Source organism: Chionomys nivalis, chromosome 5 (genome assembly GCF_950005125.1).
Source record: "Chionomys nivalis chromosome 5, mChiNiv1.1, whole genome shotgun sequence".
Classification (NCBI taxonomy): Eukaryota; Metazoa; Chordata; class Mammalia; order Rodentia; family Cricetidae; genus Chionomys; species Chionomys nivalis.
The window spans coordinates 20,036,393-20,057,422 of NC_080090.1; the positions used below are offsets into that span (position 1 = coordinate 20,036,393).

The 21,030-nt window shown below is 42.8% G+C and overlaps 1 protein-coding gene across 1 annotated transcript in view; it reads right to left on the minus strand.

Annotated features, from left to right (window-relative positions):
• Window positions 1-21,030, minus strand: part of Fmn2 (formin 2) — a 310,252-nt gene that overhangs the window by 262,960 nt on the left and 26,262 nt on the right. Inside the window, exon 2 of the mRNA XM_057769091.1 lies at window positions 16,442-16,608. Within this exon, the coding sequence (XP_057625074.1) occupies window positions 16,442-16,608 (167 nt within the window). The remainder of the gene's footprint in view (window positions 1-16,441; window positions 16,609-21,030) is intronic.

Sequence of the window (21,030 nt, forward strand, 5' to 3'; positions counted from 1 at the left end):
TCACTACATCATGTCACATAGTTAACTTGTGAAAGAAATCCTCATCTCCCAGCATCCCTTGAAGAATGCACAGGGGCTGTAAATCCAGGATAACAGAGAGAAGTTCAAATCTGTTTCACATGGAAGGAATTATGGGGCAGAGGATTCTGGCTCTCAGAAAGCCATCTCAATCACAGAAAGTCACTCCACATTTTAAACTTTGGGTGTCCTCATTTGACAGCTTAGGAGAACTGGGCTAAAATATATGCTAACCTTCTCTTCAATTTTGATATTTTATGATCCCCACCACACAATTTAAAATTAACCATTTACTGTATAAACAAATGTCTTTAAATAGTTAAAACATGAAATTCCTTAAGTACCCTGAGAGGTCTGCTGGTATGAATTTGGCAATACCACAGGTTAAAAACCTTTGTGCAGGGGCTGGAGAGATGACTCAGTGGTTAAGAGCACTAACAGCTCTTCCAGAGGACCTGGGTTCAATTCTCAGCACCCATAGGGCAGCTCATAACTGTTTGTAGACACCCTCACATAGACATACATGCAGGGAAAACACCAATGCACATAAAATAGATTTTTTCGAAAAGAAAAACTTTGTGCATAAATCAGGCTGCACTCTATTCTAACTTACCCCATGTTGTGTGAAATAATGGCATTTATTATTATTATTACAATTATTATTTTAATTATTATTATGGGGATCAAGACAGGGTTTCTCTATAACAGCCTTGGCTGTCCTGGAACTAGCTCTGTAGAGCAGGCTGGCCTAACACTCACACAGTTTTCCTTTCAGGTTTAATCCTTTGGGATTAAAGGTGTGCACCACCACTGCCCAAACTTTATTATTATTATTAATCTTTGTATGTGTGGCTCATATACAATTGTTTCTGTGTGTACGTATGTTTGTGCATGGAGTGGGGACCACAGTCTACTCGATCACACTTCACCTTATTTTATGTATTTGTTTGTTTCTTTATTTTTGAAGCAGCATTTTTCACTAAACCTGGGTCTCAGTGATTCAGCTAGGTCAGCCAGAAAATTTTGGGGATTAGGAATGTCTGTCTCTACTGTCCCACCCTTACCCCCAAATTCTGAGCTTTTAGGCAAACTGCCACACCCAGCTTTCTGTGTGAGTCCTGGGGATCTGAACTCGGGTCCTCTATGTTACTACTCTACGTTAGCATAGGAAATAATGGGTTTCCCTATGCATTTTCATTCATCTGTCTCACTATACTTTAAAACAGGAGCTTTTAGCCTGAGACTTACCCATGCAATGACTTCATATCACAAGGCAGCACCTGACTCCAATTTGAGTGTGCATGCTGAAGCAGACTGTACACTTCCACTGGGCAAGTAAGTGATCGACACTGACCCAGTAGAAAGCACAAAGAGGACTGAGAACTCACAATACTGAGAGCCCACACGTAACTGAGAAGTAGCAGCTACGAATTTAAGTGAATGGGGAACTCATGGGCACAAGAATCACCAAAACTACAAGAGCAAAACCAGGCCCATAAACTTAGCAAGCACACTAGAGCCACGAAAAATGCTGGTCCCTCTCCCATTCACAACAGGTAAGAAACCTGACATTGGGCACAGAGGCACTGATGAACCTGTCATCTACCCATCACACTGTGCCAAAGGGTTAACAGGCACAAGACTCCAGATCTTCCCCTGGACTTCAGCTCCACAAGGTCTCTATCGATCCACGGACCCACTCAGATGACTATCCCTCAGGAGTAGAAGGAACCCAGGAGCTCTCCCTCAACTTAACCTTCTGCCAATCTTCATTCTGGCTCAGCTTTGAAGGTCTCCAGCAGGTATCCAGGTGACTTTCTTAATATCTTATCACGCCCACATGGCTCTCCCCACACCTTACTGGCTCTCCATCTTTGCCTCCACTAAGGCATCTCTGAATACCTCATCATCTTTAGGCTGTTTGTAGACAGTCTATAAATATTTGTTACTGTGAAGTGTAGCATGTGATCAGAGGTAACATTAATTAATTAAGATTAGACTGAAAAGACCTGTGATGGCCAACAGTCACTCAATCAGGTAAATAGGAATTACAAGGTAAAGAGCAAGCAAACACACGAGGTTTGATGTCAGGAGCCATTTTCCTAAAGATTATAGCAGGGACTATTGTCCTAAGGATGTTTGCGGAGAGCCCCACACCCCAACTGTACTGAGAACTGTTTGTTGGCAGAGCCCACCCCACACCCAACTATCTTGAGAGTTATCTGTTAGCAGAACCTGCCCTACATTCCAACTATCTAGAGAACTGTTTGTGGTTGAAATCACAAAAGGAACGATTCCTCTTGCATAGAGAACTAGGTGTGTCGACTCGTGACCTCCTGACCGACAACTCGAGACCTCGTGACCGACTTGTGACCAAGTGTCGGCTCGTGACCATCGCTGCAAGATCCCTTCCTGCTCTGGCCATGACCCTGTCCCCATCCCAACCCAAATTCCTCATCCAGGGGCTACATAAGCCGCAACCATTATGCTAATAAACGGAGGCTTTGACAACAGGTCTTGCTTGGCCTTCTTCCTCTTTCCCACCCATGTCTTTTCAGATAGAGCCTCTCCGGGACCCTGGAATAACTGACCTGCCAGGCGGGTTTCAACCCTAGACTAACTGACCCGCTGGGCGGTTACAGTTTGAGAAACTATTGTTACTCAGAAAATCCTGACTTTGTGGAAAGATGCAAACATAAATCCATGAATATCTCTGCCAAAGCACCCTCATGTCAGCATGCAGCACAGGAGAGAAATATCCACCAAAGCATTCAGCTGGGAATGCTTGTCACATATCACCTGCTCTGCATATAGGATCCTATAAACACCCGAAAGATGCATAGCGCTGAGACTGTGATTGGGAGCACAACAGATTCTAAGCACTAGGAAAGCCCCAAGTTCGAACCCCAGCACCAACGAGAAAGACAAAAAACACACTAACTGAGAAATCACTAATCTCAAGAAAACAGCCGATGCCAGCAGTCATTTGGATGAATACTCAGGAATATCCAGAAAAAGGAAAGCAAAAGAAAATCGTGACGGAAGAGCTGGGCTGAATCACCCATTTTAATAAACGCCCATCACCCACAATCACCATGAATTGGAAGCCAGCATACACTGTGGGCCAAGCAGGTAATTCAAAATACAAGTTCAGGAAGTCAAATATGCACCCAGAGGGGGGAAAAAACAGCTTTGGATCTATGAATGGCAAGAGATGGCCAGAACTGCAAAAATACCTTCAGTGGATTTGTGCTGACAATGGACTTCTAGTAAGAGCAGCCAGGAGCATGACTTCAATTTCTTCTGTAAAGAATACTGCCTTCTCATTATGAAGATTAAGTGAATACTTAGAAGACATTTACAGGAAAGCCAGGCGTGGTAGCTTTCATAAGCTTTTAAAGATAGAAAATCTGCACAGGGGCTAGCGGTAAAGTTCAGGACAGCACAAGATTGGCAGGAGTTAAGCCATGGATTCAAAACAGGAAAGTGCCAAGTAAGAAATGGATGGTGACTTGGCCCACTCAGTAGAGCATAAAACATGAGTCGAAGTTAGAAATTAATACATCCTCTGAGGAAGACAGGAAGAACATGAAAATGTAGATACAACCTCGCTGCTTCCTGATCCACCTCCTGGTGAGTGACCAGCCTTGCAATCCTGTGATTCATGTCCCTCCCACACCTCCACCAGGATGTACACTCATGCTGTGACTAGGGCTGCAGAGCCAAGCAGAAGCCATTCTTCCTGTAAGTTGCTGCTTGTCAGGTATTTTGTTACATGGCGTGGCCCGCATGGTGACCATTGCTGCTTCACAAAGTTCCAGCATTTCGACTTTGCAGACCACACTTATTCAGTACCATTTTACATTTATTTATTTGTTTGTTGTTTGTTTATTAGTTTTCAAGACAGGGTTTCTCTGTGTAACAGCCCTGGCTGTCTAGGAACTCACTTTGTAGACCAGGCTGACCTTGAACTCACAGACAGCCGCCTGCCTCTGCCTTCTGAGTGCTGTGATTAAAGGTGCAGGTTACCACTGCCCAATTTACTTTTATCTTTAATGATCCTCACTATTTAAGCCTTTCCTTTCCGGAAAATTTTCATGGACTTTGGGAAAGTATTAAAATGTGTACAATGGTAGCTTTACTAAACAAAATAATTCTTTGTAAAAAAAAAAAAAAAAAATCTCCCTCTCCCTCCCACTGTGAAATCAGGAATTCCAATATACCCTCCTAATTACACCAAGAACAGGAAAGTTAGAGATTTACTATACACACCTGATCCCAAGGATGAAATGCCTACAATTTAGATCTAGAGCCTGAGGCCACTAAGGGCAAGAGTTCAGCTAATAAACAAAGAGAAATCAGAATGGTACGGTGTAACGTGAAAGGAGGAAGATATCAGGACCTTCCTTTTGGGGAAACTGTAGTAGGGTGTCTGCTCCTCAGAAGTCCTTTTCCCAAGGTCAGGCAGAGAGCTGGAAGAAAGTTCCTGCCTGATAAAGCCAATCATTCTTATATCTAGCAAGAGCAACTTAAGGCCCTCCATTAACACTTGGCTAATGCCTACTGTCAAGGCCAATGCTGGATTCCTCAAGCCACGCCCTAGCTCATGTGCCCCTTGTCTCCCATTTAATTCTGCGTGCAACCATACATTATAAAAAGTGTAATCTTTTCTCAATAAAATGCTGCTGGCAGCCATCCCAATTCACTGTTAGTTCGGGTCCATTTCCTCCTTTTTTCCCTGGGTCCCCTGCAAACTCCACACATCCTGAACCTGAACCCCCTGCTGAAGCAGGTCTCTGGCAATTGCAACAATGAGAAAAGTAGAAGGTCAACTCAGGATCAGTTGAATGATTCCTCTTTGCCAGACACAAATCAGCCAAGGCGTCACTGCCTGCCTCTCCAAAAGCATCTTCCTAAATCCTATTTAGGTCTCATTCTGAAGTTTATTATGTCCAAAGCAAAGGGCTTCCATAGAAATCGTGCCCTCTTATAAGCCTGCTCAGACACCTAACTCACAGGGGATGGAGTAAGGGAGCCCTCCCCTGGCTGCCAGCCATGAATATCAAAGGATGGCTGTGTCTGTGCCCTTTTTGTGCTCCCCCATTCCCATTCCTTTCAAGGTCAACTTCTTCTTTTATAAAAGGACACCTGCATTTATAGTTCATCTTTTTTTTTTTTTTTTTTTTTTTTTTTTTTTTTTTTTGCCTCTTCAGAACTAAAGGAAGTGCTATCAGTCTTTAATGTTCATCTCCTCTGTCCTTAACCTTACATTCCCTAGTGGGTCCCCTCTACCCCTCACCTCCTTATCGCCCTGTCCTCCATCCATCTCCATCTATTTCTAAAGACACGGGGAACACTCCCCTCTAAGGGAAAGGCAAAGCTCACAGCAGTTTCTCCACTTAACAAACTGCCCTAAGTTTCAATCCAATAAATATTTTGTGAATGTCTCATTAGAAAAAAGTCAAATTCATTCAATAAATTCACCTTCTTAATAGTACGCCAGGAGTAAACCAATTGTAGCTTGCAAGCCAATCTGTGCTACCCGCCTCCACCCCCACCTGTAAACGGATGTTTTATTAATCAATACAGCCACATTTACAGACTGTGTATTGTCTGTGTAATACATGTCAAACCAGGATTGTGACTTGACAAAATCTGTAAGATAGTTCCTAAATTCTCAAATACTATCTCTCTCTGACTCTTAACATGAAACTTCCATCATCCCCTCATCTAGACAATAACAACAACAACAAATACACTAAATCTTCCAGGTTTCCAAAGTCCAGTAAGGCTTAGGAAGGAATGCCTATGAACGCCTCACAGGTTGGTTGCTTCTTAGTCACTGTGTCCCGATTCTACCCTTCAGTGGAAGAAGCCCAGTGGTAGCACATCCTGCTGCTGGAGAGAAAAGCATGAGGAAGACACTTCCTACACAGAAATGATGAATACTCAGGCACAGCCAGCAAGGAAAGGAGAAGAAAATCATGACGGAAGAGTTGGGCTGAATCACCCATTTTAATAAGCGTCCACCACCCACAATCACCGTAGGGAACCACCACACACTGTATGTATGCCAGATGGGTGATTCAAAGTACAAGTTCTGGAAGCCAAAATGTGTATCTGAAGCAGCGTGGTCCTCTCAAATGAGCAAACACAAAGAAAGCCTGTCACTGCCTTTAAAAAGTGTATCCCCAATGTGTCTTTTGAACCATTCCTGCTTTTAAAAGAAATGTTTAGTTAGCATGCGGAATAATGAGCTTCATTATGACACAGGCCTGCATCACTGAGCTACACATCATTGTACTTTGCTCAAACCCACCCCTTATCACTTTTCTTCCGCAGACCCTTTCTTCCCAGTCTTGTTACCCTTCCTCCCCACAGATTCCCCCGTCTGCTTCTGTGTCTAATCATACCTAGCTTAAAACATTCTTACACATGTTAATCTCAAAAGTAAAATGTATATATTAATGACTACAGCATCCAGTCATATGAGCATTACTGATAAAAAGAAGTACCACTATTTCCCAAAGTCAGAGAAAGCAGAAAAATGACAACATACAATAAAATGTAGGTGTAGCAGCTCAAACCTATAATTACAATTACAACATTCACCGGAGGCTGCCGGACGGAGACTGTTGCAAATTCAAGGCCAACCTCGCTACTGGGTGGTTTTGTGTGTCAACTTGACACAAGCTATAGAGTCTTCAGAGGAAGGAGCCTCAGCTGAGGAAACGCCTCCTTGAGATCCAGCTGTAAGAAATTTTTTTCATTTAGTGATCAATGTGGGAGGGCCCAGCACATAGTGGGTTGTGCAACCACGGGCTGTTGGTCCTGGGTTCTATACAAAGGTGGGCTGAGCAAGTCATGGGAAGTAAGCCAGTAAGCAGTATCCCTTCGTGGCCTCTCTCTCCATCAGGATCCTGCCCTGTTTGAGTTCCTGTCCTGTCTTCCTTCAGTGATGAGCAGCAATGCTGAAGTGTAAGCCAAATAAGCCCTTTTCTCCCCAACTTACTTTTTGGTCATGGAATTTCATCTCAGTTATAGAAACCCTAAGACACTGGACTATACAGTGAACTCCAGGCTACTAGGCTAACAGGCCTAGACTCTCTACAAAATGTGGATATAACAAGATGTCTCAACTTGGCTTCATCCTTTGAAGCACACATTATTTGACTTTGGAAAAATTGGCCTGTATTAGTAACTTTTTAGGATCACAAGATACATTGTAAGATATCAAATTAGCTGGGCAGTGGTGGCGCACACCTTTAATCCCAGCACTTGGGAGGCAGAGACAGGTGGATCTCAGTGAGTTTAAGGCCAGCCTGGTCTACAAAGGGAGTTCCAGAACAGCTAGGACTGTTACACAGAAAAACTCTGTCTCAAAAAAACATAAAAAAGAAAATGAAAGAAAAAAGAAATAAATGTATTTAATAAGTTAAAATAAAGTTGGATGGAAAAGTGGTTCTTGAGGAAAACAGTCAGCAAATTTCTTCTTGTGGATTTTTACTGACTACCCCTTCCCACTGGCAATCCTTCCCCCTCCCCACATTAGAGTTATACATCTAAGAACATCTAACTCCCCACGAAGTAGAGCTCTGTGAAAGATAGGAGCAAGGTTATGTAGCATAGCGATCTTCAACTATTTGGGGCTCCTTTCCTGGTGTTAGCAGTACCAGATAAAATAAGTATCTTTATTCTTTGGTGAAGCATTATTTTATTTTATTTTTTTCACCACTATACAAAAGAGGAGAAGCATTATTTTTTAAAAAAAAAAAATCTTTCATCCCTCCATGCTACATCATCAACAGAGTATCCCCGACATTCACACACACATAAAACAGCACAGTCATATTTGAGTGTGATCCTCTGCAGAAAAGGACAGGGTAATGGAGTGACTACGGAATGGTCAGGAACACAACACCAAGCGAGCAGGTTGTGTTCCCCTTCACAATTTGTAATCACTCCTGTAGCTTTTCCTAGTCTTTCACTTCCCTAAGAAAGGGTACAAACAGAGACCCAACACAAAGCTGATCCTCAGACCATGTAAGGCTCAAGTCCACAGTCCATCGTGCGTTCCATCGTGTGTTCCATCTCTCCATGTGTTTTCACGATTGCTGGACATAATAATGCTTGATGGCTCAAGACGATTCACTGAGTACATTCTCTAGTTCTTTATGTTCTCAGTCACCTTCCTTACAACTCTGTTCTGCCCAAAGCAAGGCATACTTGTGGAATGGCTCAGCAAGATTCTATAACAATTTAAAGGACAATAGTGTAAAAAGCATGGGCCAATTGCTGTGTTAAATGCTTTCTAATTTAAACACATTTAGTTCTTAAGATAATTGTCAGTCAAGATATGATCATTAAAAAATTTTAATGTGATCCTGGATAAGCATAATCTCTTCCTACATGGAAGAGATGAGATTGAAATCTAAGTCTAGATTCTGCTCTTAAACTCTGAAGAGGCCTGTAAAGTAAATATTGTCATACAGCTCAGGGGAACACTTTTATGTAAATTTTGATTTACATTTGAACACTACTGGGTGAACAATTAATTATAATGTGTAATATTATAAAGAAATAGCATCCGTGAATAGACGAACATGGTGACTACAGGGGTGGCATATAATTCTGAATAGTGTCCTGAGAGAAAGAGTAAAACTGGGGCTCAAGAGATAGCTCTGTAGTTAAGACAGATATTGCTCTTGCAGAGGACCAAAGTTCGGTTCCCAGAACCCACACTGGCAGCTCACAATCACCTATAACCTTTTCTTTTCTTTTTTTTTTTTTTTGGTTTTTTTTTTTTTGTTTTTGTTTTTGTTTGAGACAGGGTTTCTCTGTGGTTTTGGAGCCTGTCCTGGAACTAGCTCTGTAGACCAGGCTGGTCTCGAACTCCCAGAGATCCGCCTGCCTCTGCCTCCCGAGTGCTGGGATTAAAGGCGTGCACCACCACAGCCCGGCCTGACATCCTTTTCTCAGAGATATGAGCACCTACCCACTCATGGCACATACCCACACAAACACCCATATACACACATAATTAAAAATAAAATAAAACCTTGCAAAGGGTAAAACTTTCCTTGTATGAGCAGATTGAAGATAAGAAGCTGCCACTAAGTGATACAGTGAATGAGAAATAATAACAAAGATCAGACTAAAAGTCAAAGACAAAAAGATGGACAGGATGTCATCACAAAGGAGCTGATGGGATAACTAAGACATGCAGGGGAACAGAAGACAGATGCGACAGAACAGAATGGGCAGCACGTGGCTCCAGCGGCTCCAGAAAGTAGTCAGAGCCATGGCTCCCTGTCAGGGAGATGAGGGGTTTTTCGTTCTTGTTTTTTGTTTTCGTTTTCCCTTTGAGAGGCCCACCACCCTGTTTCCAAGTAAACACACACAGAGGCTAATTCATACTTGTAAATGCTTGGCCTTAGCTTGCCTTGTTTCATGCCAGCTTTTCTTAAATTATCCTGTCTATCTTAGGCCTTGGGGCTTTTATCTTTCTCTATTCCTGTATACTCCATGTCTGGCTGTGTAGCTGGGTTACTGGCCCCTGAAGTCTTCTTCCCCTTGTTCTATCTAGTTCTTCCAGATTTCTCCTTCTGTTTATATTCTCCGCCTGTCATTGGCCATGCAGCTCTTTATTAGAGCCAGCAGGTGTTTTAGACAGGCAAAGAGCCACAGCTTCTCAAAGTTAAACAAATGCAGCATAAACAAAAGTCACATGTTAAAATAATATTCTTCAACAAGGAGGAGACTCATGTAAAAAAAAAAAAAGTCTAAGTAGTCCATTGAAAGGGCTGGCAGTCCTGCCCAAAGGATAAGACCAAAATTCTTGAAAGCCTTAAGTCCAGTTTAAGGATTTCTTGGATCAGTGGCCTTCTCTTGTGTGAAAAGTCAACATTAGAGGAAGGTCTATGTTGTCATTCTCCATGAATCACAGGGTTATGGCTGGGCAACACTTTGAGAACCTATTGCTTAAGTCTGAGCTACACTAGGAGTCTTCCAAAAAGAGACGAAAATTCAGAGAAGTGGGGACAATGTGTCACAACTCCAGAGTGAGGGACAGCTGAAGAGGAGTCCCTAAGGGAGGGATGCCAAGAAGTTCAGGAAGAAGTAGGTGAATGTCAACAGTGAAAGGTGGATGCTCATTAGCCCCACTGTTGGTAGCTAGGAGCTGAACTCATAACTATGGAGCTGCACTGAACTCATTATGAGGTCAGTGTTGGACACTAAAGCCAACAGTCTTCCATGGGGCTAATGGGCAGACCTCTTGAACTCCAGCAGGATCTCTAACTTCCATAACCTAATCCCTACAGCAAGGACTTTAACGTTGAGTGGGGTTTGAAATCACAGAGACTGATCCTACTGTGCAGATCTCATTGCTGCATTGGTAATCACTGGAGATGGAAGAATGACAGAACATGCCTCATCCACATGCTGCAAATTAAATGTGGCCAGCAGAGGCTCCTCCTATATATTTGTTTGGCATTTACTGCCCCATGGCCATTGGTACTGTATTGGTTGGCTACCAATGTGACCATATTTCTCTATTTTGTTTGGTGTTGTGTTGTTCCTATTTCAGTGGTTTTCTTGTTGATCTCCCAATGTTTCTGGGGATTCGGTTCTCAGTGGTAGGCTGCTCACTAAGCAGATCCCCCAAATAAAAGTGAAAGAGAGTATTCTTTCTATTAGGTGGACAATGAGGGCTGCTGAGAAGCCAAGGACAATGGCACTGAGTTTTGATCCTACTGCATGTACTGGCTTTGTGGGAGCCTAGCCTGTTTGGATGCTCACCTTCCTAGACCTGGATGGAGGGGGGAGGACCTTGGACTTCCCACAGGGCAGGGAACCCTGACTGCTCTTTGGACTGGAGAGGGAGGGGGAGGGGAGTGGGGCGTGGAGAGTGGGGGGAGGGGGGGGAAAGGGAGGCGGGAGGAGGCGGAAATTTTTAATAAAAAAATTTTAATAATAAAAAAAGTGAAAGAGGGGACTGGAGAGATAGCTCAGCAGTGAAGAGCATTGGCTGCTCTTCTAGAAGTCCTAAGTTCAATTTCCAGCCACCACGGTGGCTCACAACCATCTATAATGGGATCTGATGTCCTCTTGTGACCTACGGTCAATAGAGCATTCATATACAAAATAAATAAATCTTTTAAAAAAGTGAAAGTGATAGCCAAATCAACCAATACACAAATTGCCCCTCAGAAACACAAGAAACAAGAGTTGAGGCTGTGACTCAATGGCTGAAGACTTGCCTCACATGTATATTATATATCTAATGCCTATCTCCAGTACAGCAAAATAAAAACAGAGGAAATCAATCCAATGCAATGACGTAAAGCTTCCCAATCACAATCACGCTCCTACAAACAGCTTGCTATCCTCTGGAAAGTCTCATTTTGTCTCCAGGATCTTATCAATCAACTATGACCTGTAGACACTTGTAAATGTTAACCAAGCAGGAATGGGCATAGTGAAACCCTTCATGTTCATAAAACTAACCAGTCAGGAACAAGAACACTTGTACATGTCACAGACATAAGTAGGCCAGAGTGACTTATAAATGTTAACCAAGCAGGAATGGGCATAGTGAAACCCTTCATGTTCATAAAACTAACCAGTCAGGAACAAGAACACTTGTACATGTCACAGACATAAGTAGGCCAGAGTGGGAACTTGGGTGGTGTCTTTGTCTTTGTCCTTTCTGAGTACTCGATCCTTTCATACCACAGGCTACCTCTCCCAGTTTTTAACACTCTGCTTTCTTTCCTCGATAATTTTAATTATTCTTAATACATGATTTTACTATATAGCCCACATTGACCCTAAACTCATGAATCCTCTAGCTCAGCCTCTGAAATGCTGGAATTATAAAATGTCTTAGTTATTTTTCTACTCTCATGTGTCAGGGTCCAGTCTCAATGGGTTTTACCTTCCAAGGTAAAGGTGTGTGGATTAGGAAAATTAGGGAAGAGAAACAGAGATATGAAAGAAATACAGAGACATAGGAGAGAACTGGGAGGACTAGCCAGTGCATATTGAATGTGCCCACATCTATTTTCTATATGTTTATATACCCTAATCAAAAAGGGGTAGAAGAAGGCAAAAGACTGCTTTAGTATGACACAAAGGACAAACAAAACAATCACTTGCTTCTATAGTTGAGATAGAAAGCCAACATTTCTTGAGTTAAGCATTGTGATGTTTTAGGCAGGATATGTAGTGAATTCACCTTCAACCAAGTATCCTGTAGGCAGCCACTCCTTGGGTCAAACCTCCTGTTTTAAAATGACAAAGTAGGGGCTGGAGAGATGGCTCAGTGGTTAAGAGCATTACTTGCTCTCCCAGAGGTCCTGAGTTCAATTCCCAGCAACCACATGGTGGCTCACAACCATCTGTAATGAGGTCTGGTGCCCTCTTCTGGCCTGCAGGCATACATACAGACAGAATATTGTATACTTAATAAATAAATAAATAAATAAATAAATAAATAAATATTTTAAAATAAAAAAAATAAAAAATAAAATGACAAAGTAGGAAATAGGCTTGAATTCTCTGACCTTTTCGTCAAGGTAGAGCAGATCCACCCCTATGGGCATCATGATATTGAAAACACCAAGGAACCACACCCTAGGTTAGGATATCTTGTTTGTAGCCACTCCTTAAGTCAGATTTCTTGTCAGTAACTTTGAAAGAGCAAGCATAGGCTTAAGCTCTCTGACCTTCATTCAGTCAAGGAAGTGGACCTACTTCTGTGGGCCCCCACACCGATGAAGACAGCAAGACCAAGGCAAGTTGTGAAAGAAAGCATTTAACTAAGAGTTTGTTTATAGTGTGAGAGGGTGAGTCCTTGATTTTCACGGCAGGAAGCGTGGCAGCAGGCCAGCAAGCATGGTTATGGAGCAGTAACTAAGAGCTTACATGTTCAGAAAGTCACCATGAGGCAGAAAGACAGAGGGGGGGGGGAAGAGAGAGGGAGGGAGGGAAGGAGGGAGAGAGAGAGAGAGAGAGAGAGAGAGAGAGAGAGAGAGAGAGAGAGAGAGAGAGAGAGAGAGAAATAATAGGAAATGGCATCGGCTTTTAAACTTTAAAGCCGAACCCCCAATGACTGTCCTGTTCTCATGATCTTTTCCAAACAGCTCCACCATCTAGGGACCAAGCATTCAGTATATGAACCTATGTGGATCACTCTCATCCAAAACACCACACAGATCTTTGACCTATACTCATAGCTCACCCCTCCCTTTTGGGCTGTTTTGAATCATTTTATACTGAATTTTATCGACACCTGGCACATGGGATAAATTTCCTTAGCATTTGTAAGTGAGTTAACAAGGATGCTCAAAACTAAATGTGTCTTATAAAGTTCAGAAAGCCTTTATCAAGCATCATGAGGGAAAATGTGCTGTTCTTTTTATATTTTCTACAGCCTTGAAAAGATACAGGATAGCAAGAGACTAACATGAGAAATCTTTTGCTGAAGTAGGTCAATTCCTAAACTGCATCAGTAAGATTTCCCATATCAACACATGCGCAAGTCTAAACAGAAATGGGTAGGATGCTGCTGTAAGATCAGGGGACAGCAAGAGTGGCGGGAACACGCCCAGATCTACAGGGTTCCGTCTTGTAAAGAACTGTCCCTGGGAGAATTGTTCCTTGGAAATGCTCACAACAACCCTCTTCTAGAAATCAGCAGAGAGACTAATTATCAGAAATATCTCTCCCTGGAGATGAGCACATCCCCTCCCATCCCCCACTCACACCTCAGTCTCTATAATGTCCAGTATGTTTGCTTCCTTTATAGTTTGAGAAAAAAAAAATCCTTGAGTCTGTATTCATTAAGCCCTGGTGCTGTTTCTGATCTGCTATTTTAGAATATGGAACAACATTTCCCATGAGAGTCCTTTTAATTTTCTCTTTGTTTTGTGTTCATTTGGTGCCCGGACTAGGGAGGTAGTACACAGCCAAAGATACTGCCAGGAAGAAAACAATCACTTCGAGCTGGGGAATGAAATCCCTAGTCTGTGTTTTGTTTTTTACTTTCATGCGACTCTTAGCTACCTTCCAAGACAGCATAGTTAAAGAAGCGTTTTCGGTCTCTCCAACACTAGGGTGGACGGAGTAAGGCGACATGTAAGAACTTAAAAAGAGAAAGGCAAAGGATGTAGCTCATTGCTAGAACTCTGATAATATGCTTGGGGACTGAGTTTATCCCCCAGTATCACAATAATAAGTAAATAATACAAACTTTTTAATGGAGGGATATGGTTATCTTATATTATCAGTTTATTCAAATTTCACACTTACTGGGTGGAAAGAATTTTAAGTTCTGAGGTTAATTAGGAAAATAAAGTTAATTTAATAATAGTTTTCATAAAAAAGCAAGTGCCAGAGTGTTATGTGAAGTTCTCCTGGGATAATATGAACAAATTCACACTCCCGCATCTATTCATCCCCACTAGAGCAACAGTGACATATCACTGTTATCAAAATAGCAATCCCGTGGATGTCCAACATGGCAAATCAGTGGCCTTATCGTGCGTTCTTACAGATCCAGGGATGAGGTGCTTCAGCAGGGTGGATGACTCCCCACACACCTACATCACAGAAAAGCTTCACTGTAGCCTGATGACAACTTCCCTATTCCTTCAGTTAACCTTGAGTACGTCATGTAGTCTAGCACCTCCCCAGACCACAAGACCATGTGAAGCTTGGACAGAGTTACACACAGCTGGGAAGAGTGGCTGGAGTCTCAGGTGAGAGTATATGTCCCTGTCCCCACCCCTTCCTCCATGAGGGAACATCAACAGGTTATATCTTGAAGGTGCAAGTAGTCACAGCTGCTCTGACGAAGACGGCAACAGCTGCTATGAACAGATGTTGCATGCAGTAGAGACATAACTAGTGTTTCTATTTTATTGTGTTTACCATATCTCCAAAGTTCCATATTGGTATCTACAGCACACCACACTGTAATCCATAGGCTCTGTCTCCAGAATCACACATTTCCACAGAGAGGAGACTGTAAATTATCGAATTCTTTCCACAGGAATAAGGTCTACCTAGCAGTGATTAGCTGCCATGTCATTTAAGGCTTGAATAAAAAATAAAAATAAATCTTAAAGAAGGCCCACAAGTCCTGTTCTTTTCTGTTTATTATAGCTTCATGATCTAGAAAGGTTTCTCATAGACCAGAACTGAAATATCAGAATAGTTTATGAGGGTTCTTCTGCTCATACTAAAGAGAGATAGCAAAAGAACAGAGGTTAGGATTGGTAACCCAGAGGAAGAAGAGAGCAGAAAACATGGACACTTAGTTATGTGGGATCACCTTTTCATACTCTTTGGTTCTGCGGACAAAACCTTACTGTGTAGCTCAGGCTGACCTGAAACTCTTGGTCCTCCTGCATCGGTCTCCCAGGTGCTGGGATTATGGACATGAAGCACCATACTTGGCTCTATAACCAGCTCTTGACATTCAGCATCTGTTCATATTCCCTGCCTTTTGAGGTCTGTCTGGCAATACTGGAAGGAATGTAGTTACCCATGTGGTCAGAATCCAATGTCCTCAAACACTCCTTTCTCGAGCTCTGCACAAAAGATCCAACCAGACCCCCTACCTACAAGATTTCTCATGAGAGACACAGATGAGAAGCCTTGCCTGTCTCCGGTTAGGTGCATGCTTCCCAGCATCGCGCCAAGAACTCTTGCCTGTCTCCGGTTAGGTGCATGCTTCCCAGCACCGCGCCACACACGCGCCGCATACCTGAGAAAGTTAACACTCTGGCTGGAAGATGTTAGTGGGGCCGTGCTGGTAGTCATGATGAGTTACAGTCATGCCTTCTGCGCTCTACACTACTAAGTCCTGCTGAGTGGAGGCCCAAATAACAGCAAAGGCTGTTGCTTCTTCTTGGCAGCGTTTACTGCACAAATGAGTTGGGAAAATGCACAGCGCTCTAGTGCCCATGGAAACCTGTGACCCATTGGGACTTGTATTTTACTCTTTGGTGCAGCTTCTGAAGGAATGTCTGTGACCAGCACAGAAATAGTGGAGTGTGAGGTGTGGTTCGGTGACAAACACTTGCCTATGCATGTTTAATCTCCACCAAGAAGAAAATTTTCAAAAGATCTTCAAATCAGTCCTGCTTAGAGCAGGCTAGAAAACTACAAAGAGAGACTATTTGGATTTTTGTTATTGTTATTGTTGTTTTTTAAGAGAAGTTTGCAAACTATATCTAATGCCACAGTCTAAAGAAAAACATAGAAGTAGAAAAGCTGGGCCCTTGAGTGGCCCAGGGGAGGAAGCCTCGCATCACGTGTTATTTTTAAATTACAGGGCAAGTGGGGCAGACACACATCACAGCTGTTCCTCCAACTGCAGTCTCTCCCCCAGACAGAAGTGGCTTCTCCTACTTACATCAAATGGTGCTGAGCTTGACCCAGCATTCTGATTACATGGTTCCCTGAAGCAGTCACTAAAAGGGAGCAGAAGGCCCATGGCAATGATCCGCGAGCAGAATTTCTCGGCTTCTTCCGGAGGCCCGTTCTCCTGCTGGCTGAAGAGCTTCTCCAACAGAGTCCGCCCTGCGTAGGAAACACAGTCATTAGAGGGGGGCTGGCAGATTACCTGGCTCAGAACTCCCCAGAGAGAGGACAGTAAACATTACCAGTGAGCAACAGTCTCCAAGGCTCCTTGTGTGAAGGAGGATTCCTAATGAACAAAGCTGCAGGATGTGGCCAGACAGCACACATAAAAAGGCACAGGGATGTGCTCTCCCAGGTTCCCAAACACCTCTTGCCTCAAAAGAGAATAGTCTCTGTTACTTACTATACATTCTCCACCTAAAAGGAACCTCCACCCCTCTGGGATTTAATCAGGTAAATCTCCTCTTTTTTGTTGTTGTTGTTGTTGTTGACCCTCCAGGGGATTATATGAAGAAGTGAGTATCCCAAACTGCCACCCTTTGGGCCTAGAAGTGTCAGAGACTGATATTCACTGTCTCACACCCAATACTAAGGGAAGGCAGAAAGCGAGGCAGGGGCATCAGTCCATAAAAGAAGCATGAAAGTTGGCCAGGAAACACAAGTCATCCTGAAGAGGAAACAGAAAAATGCTTGCAGTTGCTCCCTAGAGACAGCTACGTGTGGGGTCAGCGGTTAGGAGAGCTGGCTGCTCTTACAGAGGACCCTGGTTCTGTTCCCAGAATCCACAGAGTGGCTCAAACCACCCATGGCTCCAGTTCCGGGGAATCATCTTCTGGCCTCGGCAGGCACTGAGTACATGCAATACACAAACATACATGCAGGCAAAACATCTGTATACATAAATGAAATGATAAAATTAAAAGTCTAAAGAACGTTTAAAGCAAGAAAAAGTTCTATAGAAGGTATACATTTAAATATTGGGTTATTTCTTCAGAGAAGAGGAGTACCATTGGGGGGGGGGGGATACAGCAGAAAGGGAAGGTTCTAGAGGCATCAAGACAGGCAAATGGCAAGACAGACAGAATAAAAGTCTGTGGACTGCTGAGAAATACAGTAGACATCTGTAATATAGGCCCTCCCTGCAAGGTTCAGGGAACGTCAAGGAAGATGGGCAGAAAGACTCTTAGTCAGAGCATTAGAGGACTGGAGTGATCCAGGTCACCGAGGCATGACAGTAAGGGCCCGCTGTATTCAAAAACTCCCAGCAGCTATGACTACCTGCATAACATCAAGCCAGTCAACGTTCTGGCATGGATAGGGAGACACACACAAGCCCCTACCCAAGAGCCGCCATCCATGGATGTCTGCTAAGTGGGGACACGCTTAGTTTTCGTTAGGGATGTAGTCCCTGGAAGATTGACCACACTCCACACTCATATGAGGTCATCAATTCTCAAAGAAAGCTAAAACTAAAAATTATTAAAAGATTGACAATTGAGGGAACCAGTGGCAGAGACAGACTGGAAACCCCAAAGACCATAGGTTACATATAACCAAACAGCATAAACAGAAGAAAGCTAGAGAAAGTGGGTTCTGTGTAAATGATCTAGAAAGGATGGATATTTTTTGGTTCAGGGCCTTGGGTCCCAGAGTCTCTCTAGCTTTCTTGCCCACTTACTCTCCTGAGTGCCTTCCCTTCTCTTCCTTAATAAACCACATCTATTTCTGTTACTTTCCATATTCCCCTGGCCCTGCTCTTTCTTCCAGAACACAAATTTCTGAAAATCTCCATGTGTGCCCACCAAACTCTGACCAATGCCTATAATACAGTAAGAAACTAGCAACAGAGTCTAAAAGACTGGGTCCTTCTGGTCCAGGCCTCAACCTTCCCTGTGCCCCAGAATCACCTTGGAAGAAGAAAGTGATGGGCAGCCTGGGCACCAGTACTCCATTGGTCACTGTATGATTCTAAAGATAGGCATGAGAGTCAGGGATTCAGTCCTTAGTCTTTTTTAGCTAATACCTGGAGCTGGAGTTCTGGTGAGCTGGCTAAATTTCTGTCCTGCCCTAATCTCATGTATTATTGAGAACAGGCTGCAGGTCAAGAAGAAGTTCCTCTTCAGGTGGACTAGAAACTGGCTGGACAGAAGACAGCAGCATAATTAGCTGCCAGACCACATCAAACTTCAGCATACTCCCATGTGTGCTAAATGACCATCCTCTAGGGTCACGACAGTTGACAACTGCCATGGCAGTAACTAGAAATATAAAAAGAGAGAAAAGGACTGTCACTCAAATTCCTGGGAAACCTCTGACAAGACCCATATAAGACATGACTCTCTTTATTCGCCTATGCCTGTCCCTCACTTCTTTTCTGCCTTAAAGAAAACCTCTTCCGCTGGGCGGTGGTGGCGCACGCCTTTAATCCCAGCACTTGGGAGGCTGAGGCAGGCGGATCTCTGTGAGTTCGAGACCAGCCTGGTGTACAAGAGCTAGTTCCAGGACAGGCTCCAAAACCACAGAGAAACCCTGTCTCGAAAAACAAAAACAAACAACAAAAAAAAGAAAACCTCTTCCTCCCAAGGGCTGAGAATCTAATTTGCAACTTTATCTCTCATTTCTAACTGTGACCCAAAGTAAAAGACTCCCTAGCTGCCCAGTGGATACTTGATCTTATTACAGATTCCACAATTCTGGGAAATAAAAAGGATCCAGGTTCAGGTCAAAAATCTAACAACGACTGCTAACACACCAACACTTAGAAATTCAGAAATTCATGTAATATTTGTCTACATCTACAAACCATAGCATAAAAAAAACCAGAAAACTCTTCCAGATCTCATCCAAGTCAAAGCTCTCCTCAGTTCTTGAGTCCTGTCGCCTGTCCCTCAAGAAATTATCTTTCAACTTTAACTCAAATTCAATCATTCTAAAAAACCTTCTGTGACTCCCTTTCACACCATTGAATATCCTCTACAAATTCATGTAATTGACCATTTTACTTCAATGATTGTGAAATCTTTTTTTAAAAATATCTATTCCACATCATACATTTCATGAGAGCAACACACAACCTGTAAACATGCTAACTTGAAGGGGGAGAAGGTAAATACTTGGAGAATGTCTAGAAGATTATTATGCTATTCAATAATACAAATTTATTTATATTCTAGTCAGAATATAAAAAGGAATCTAACACACACACATGCACACACAGTTTCTTTTGCCCATCTGCCCTACTATAATCCTTTAAGACCCCACCTCTCTATTGCTTGGCATTCTACATTTGGATATGAGAAGTAAATTTATGTCATTTGCTGTGTGTTTTGTAAGACAACCCAAGGCCTCCCATAAGTTAGAGAAGTCCCCTAACAACTGAAGTACATAGAGCCTCATCCTAAATTTCAAACATAAGTAGACAATTCTGCAAAAAACACTGGACATGAAATTCTTATGCCTCTTCCCATTTCTGTCTGTAAAATATAGCTAGTCTCAAAATATGTCTTAAAAATGTGGTACAACAAAGTAAGCAAAACTAGCACCTAGCTTGTCCATTCCCCTCGGTCATTAGGACATTCGTTGATCTTCCAGCACATTTAAGTGAAGTGCAAGAAGTCTCTTCTACAGAACTGAAGTTTATCTGTCCCTAACTATAATCAAAACCGAGGAAAGTGCACCTCAAATCTCAAGTACTTAATTACCAGAGCATACACACTGTCCACACAATGACTGCACGTGTGAAGAACATACACCGTCCACACAATGATTGCACATGTGAAGAGGATGAAAACAGCTCTCATATGACCATGGTACTTCTGTTGGACTCAGATGCTATGTAACAACAATGACAACAGAAAGCCAGGGCACACGTAGCAAAATAAACGAGCATGTGCACAAAAGCCACAAACAGTCAAAAAGGGTGCAAGGGAAGGCACTAAAAACCTATGAATTCCAGTTCTGCGATGGGAAAGTAGCCCTAAATTCTTTCTCCAGAGTTTCCAAGCTATAACACGTATCTTCAGCTCTTACCTCATAAGCACCAAGAGACCAAGAGATAGTTTACTCAAGGACCAGTTATGAATGGGTTCCAGAACCATGGATCCTGGTTGCCCCAAATAACATGTTCCAATATGGTAATAGTTTCATGAAATTTTCACAGTAACAAAAACGAAACAAAAAAAGTCACAAATCAAGGCACTTTAAAAATGTATTGGTATCACCGGGTGTTGAGGCACACACATTTAATCCTAATAGCCGTGAGAAAGAAGCTGATAGATCTCTGTGAGTTCCAGCCCAGCCTGGTCTATATAGCAAGTTCTAGACCACAGCACAGAGTGAGACCCTGTATCCAGAAAAGGAAAAATAAAACCAAGCAAGCAACAAAAAAAAAAAAAAAAAAAAAAAAAACCCACATTAGTGAGACAATCAGATAGGCAGGTGACAGTGCCAAGCAGGGACATATGCTACAGGCCTCAGATGACGTGATGGCATCCTTACCCTTTGGGCTGGTGATTATCACAGGGACGTTACGTGAAGCACAGAAGCAGCACTTAATGCTTATTAAGGCACTACAATCAGCCA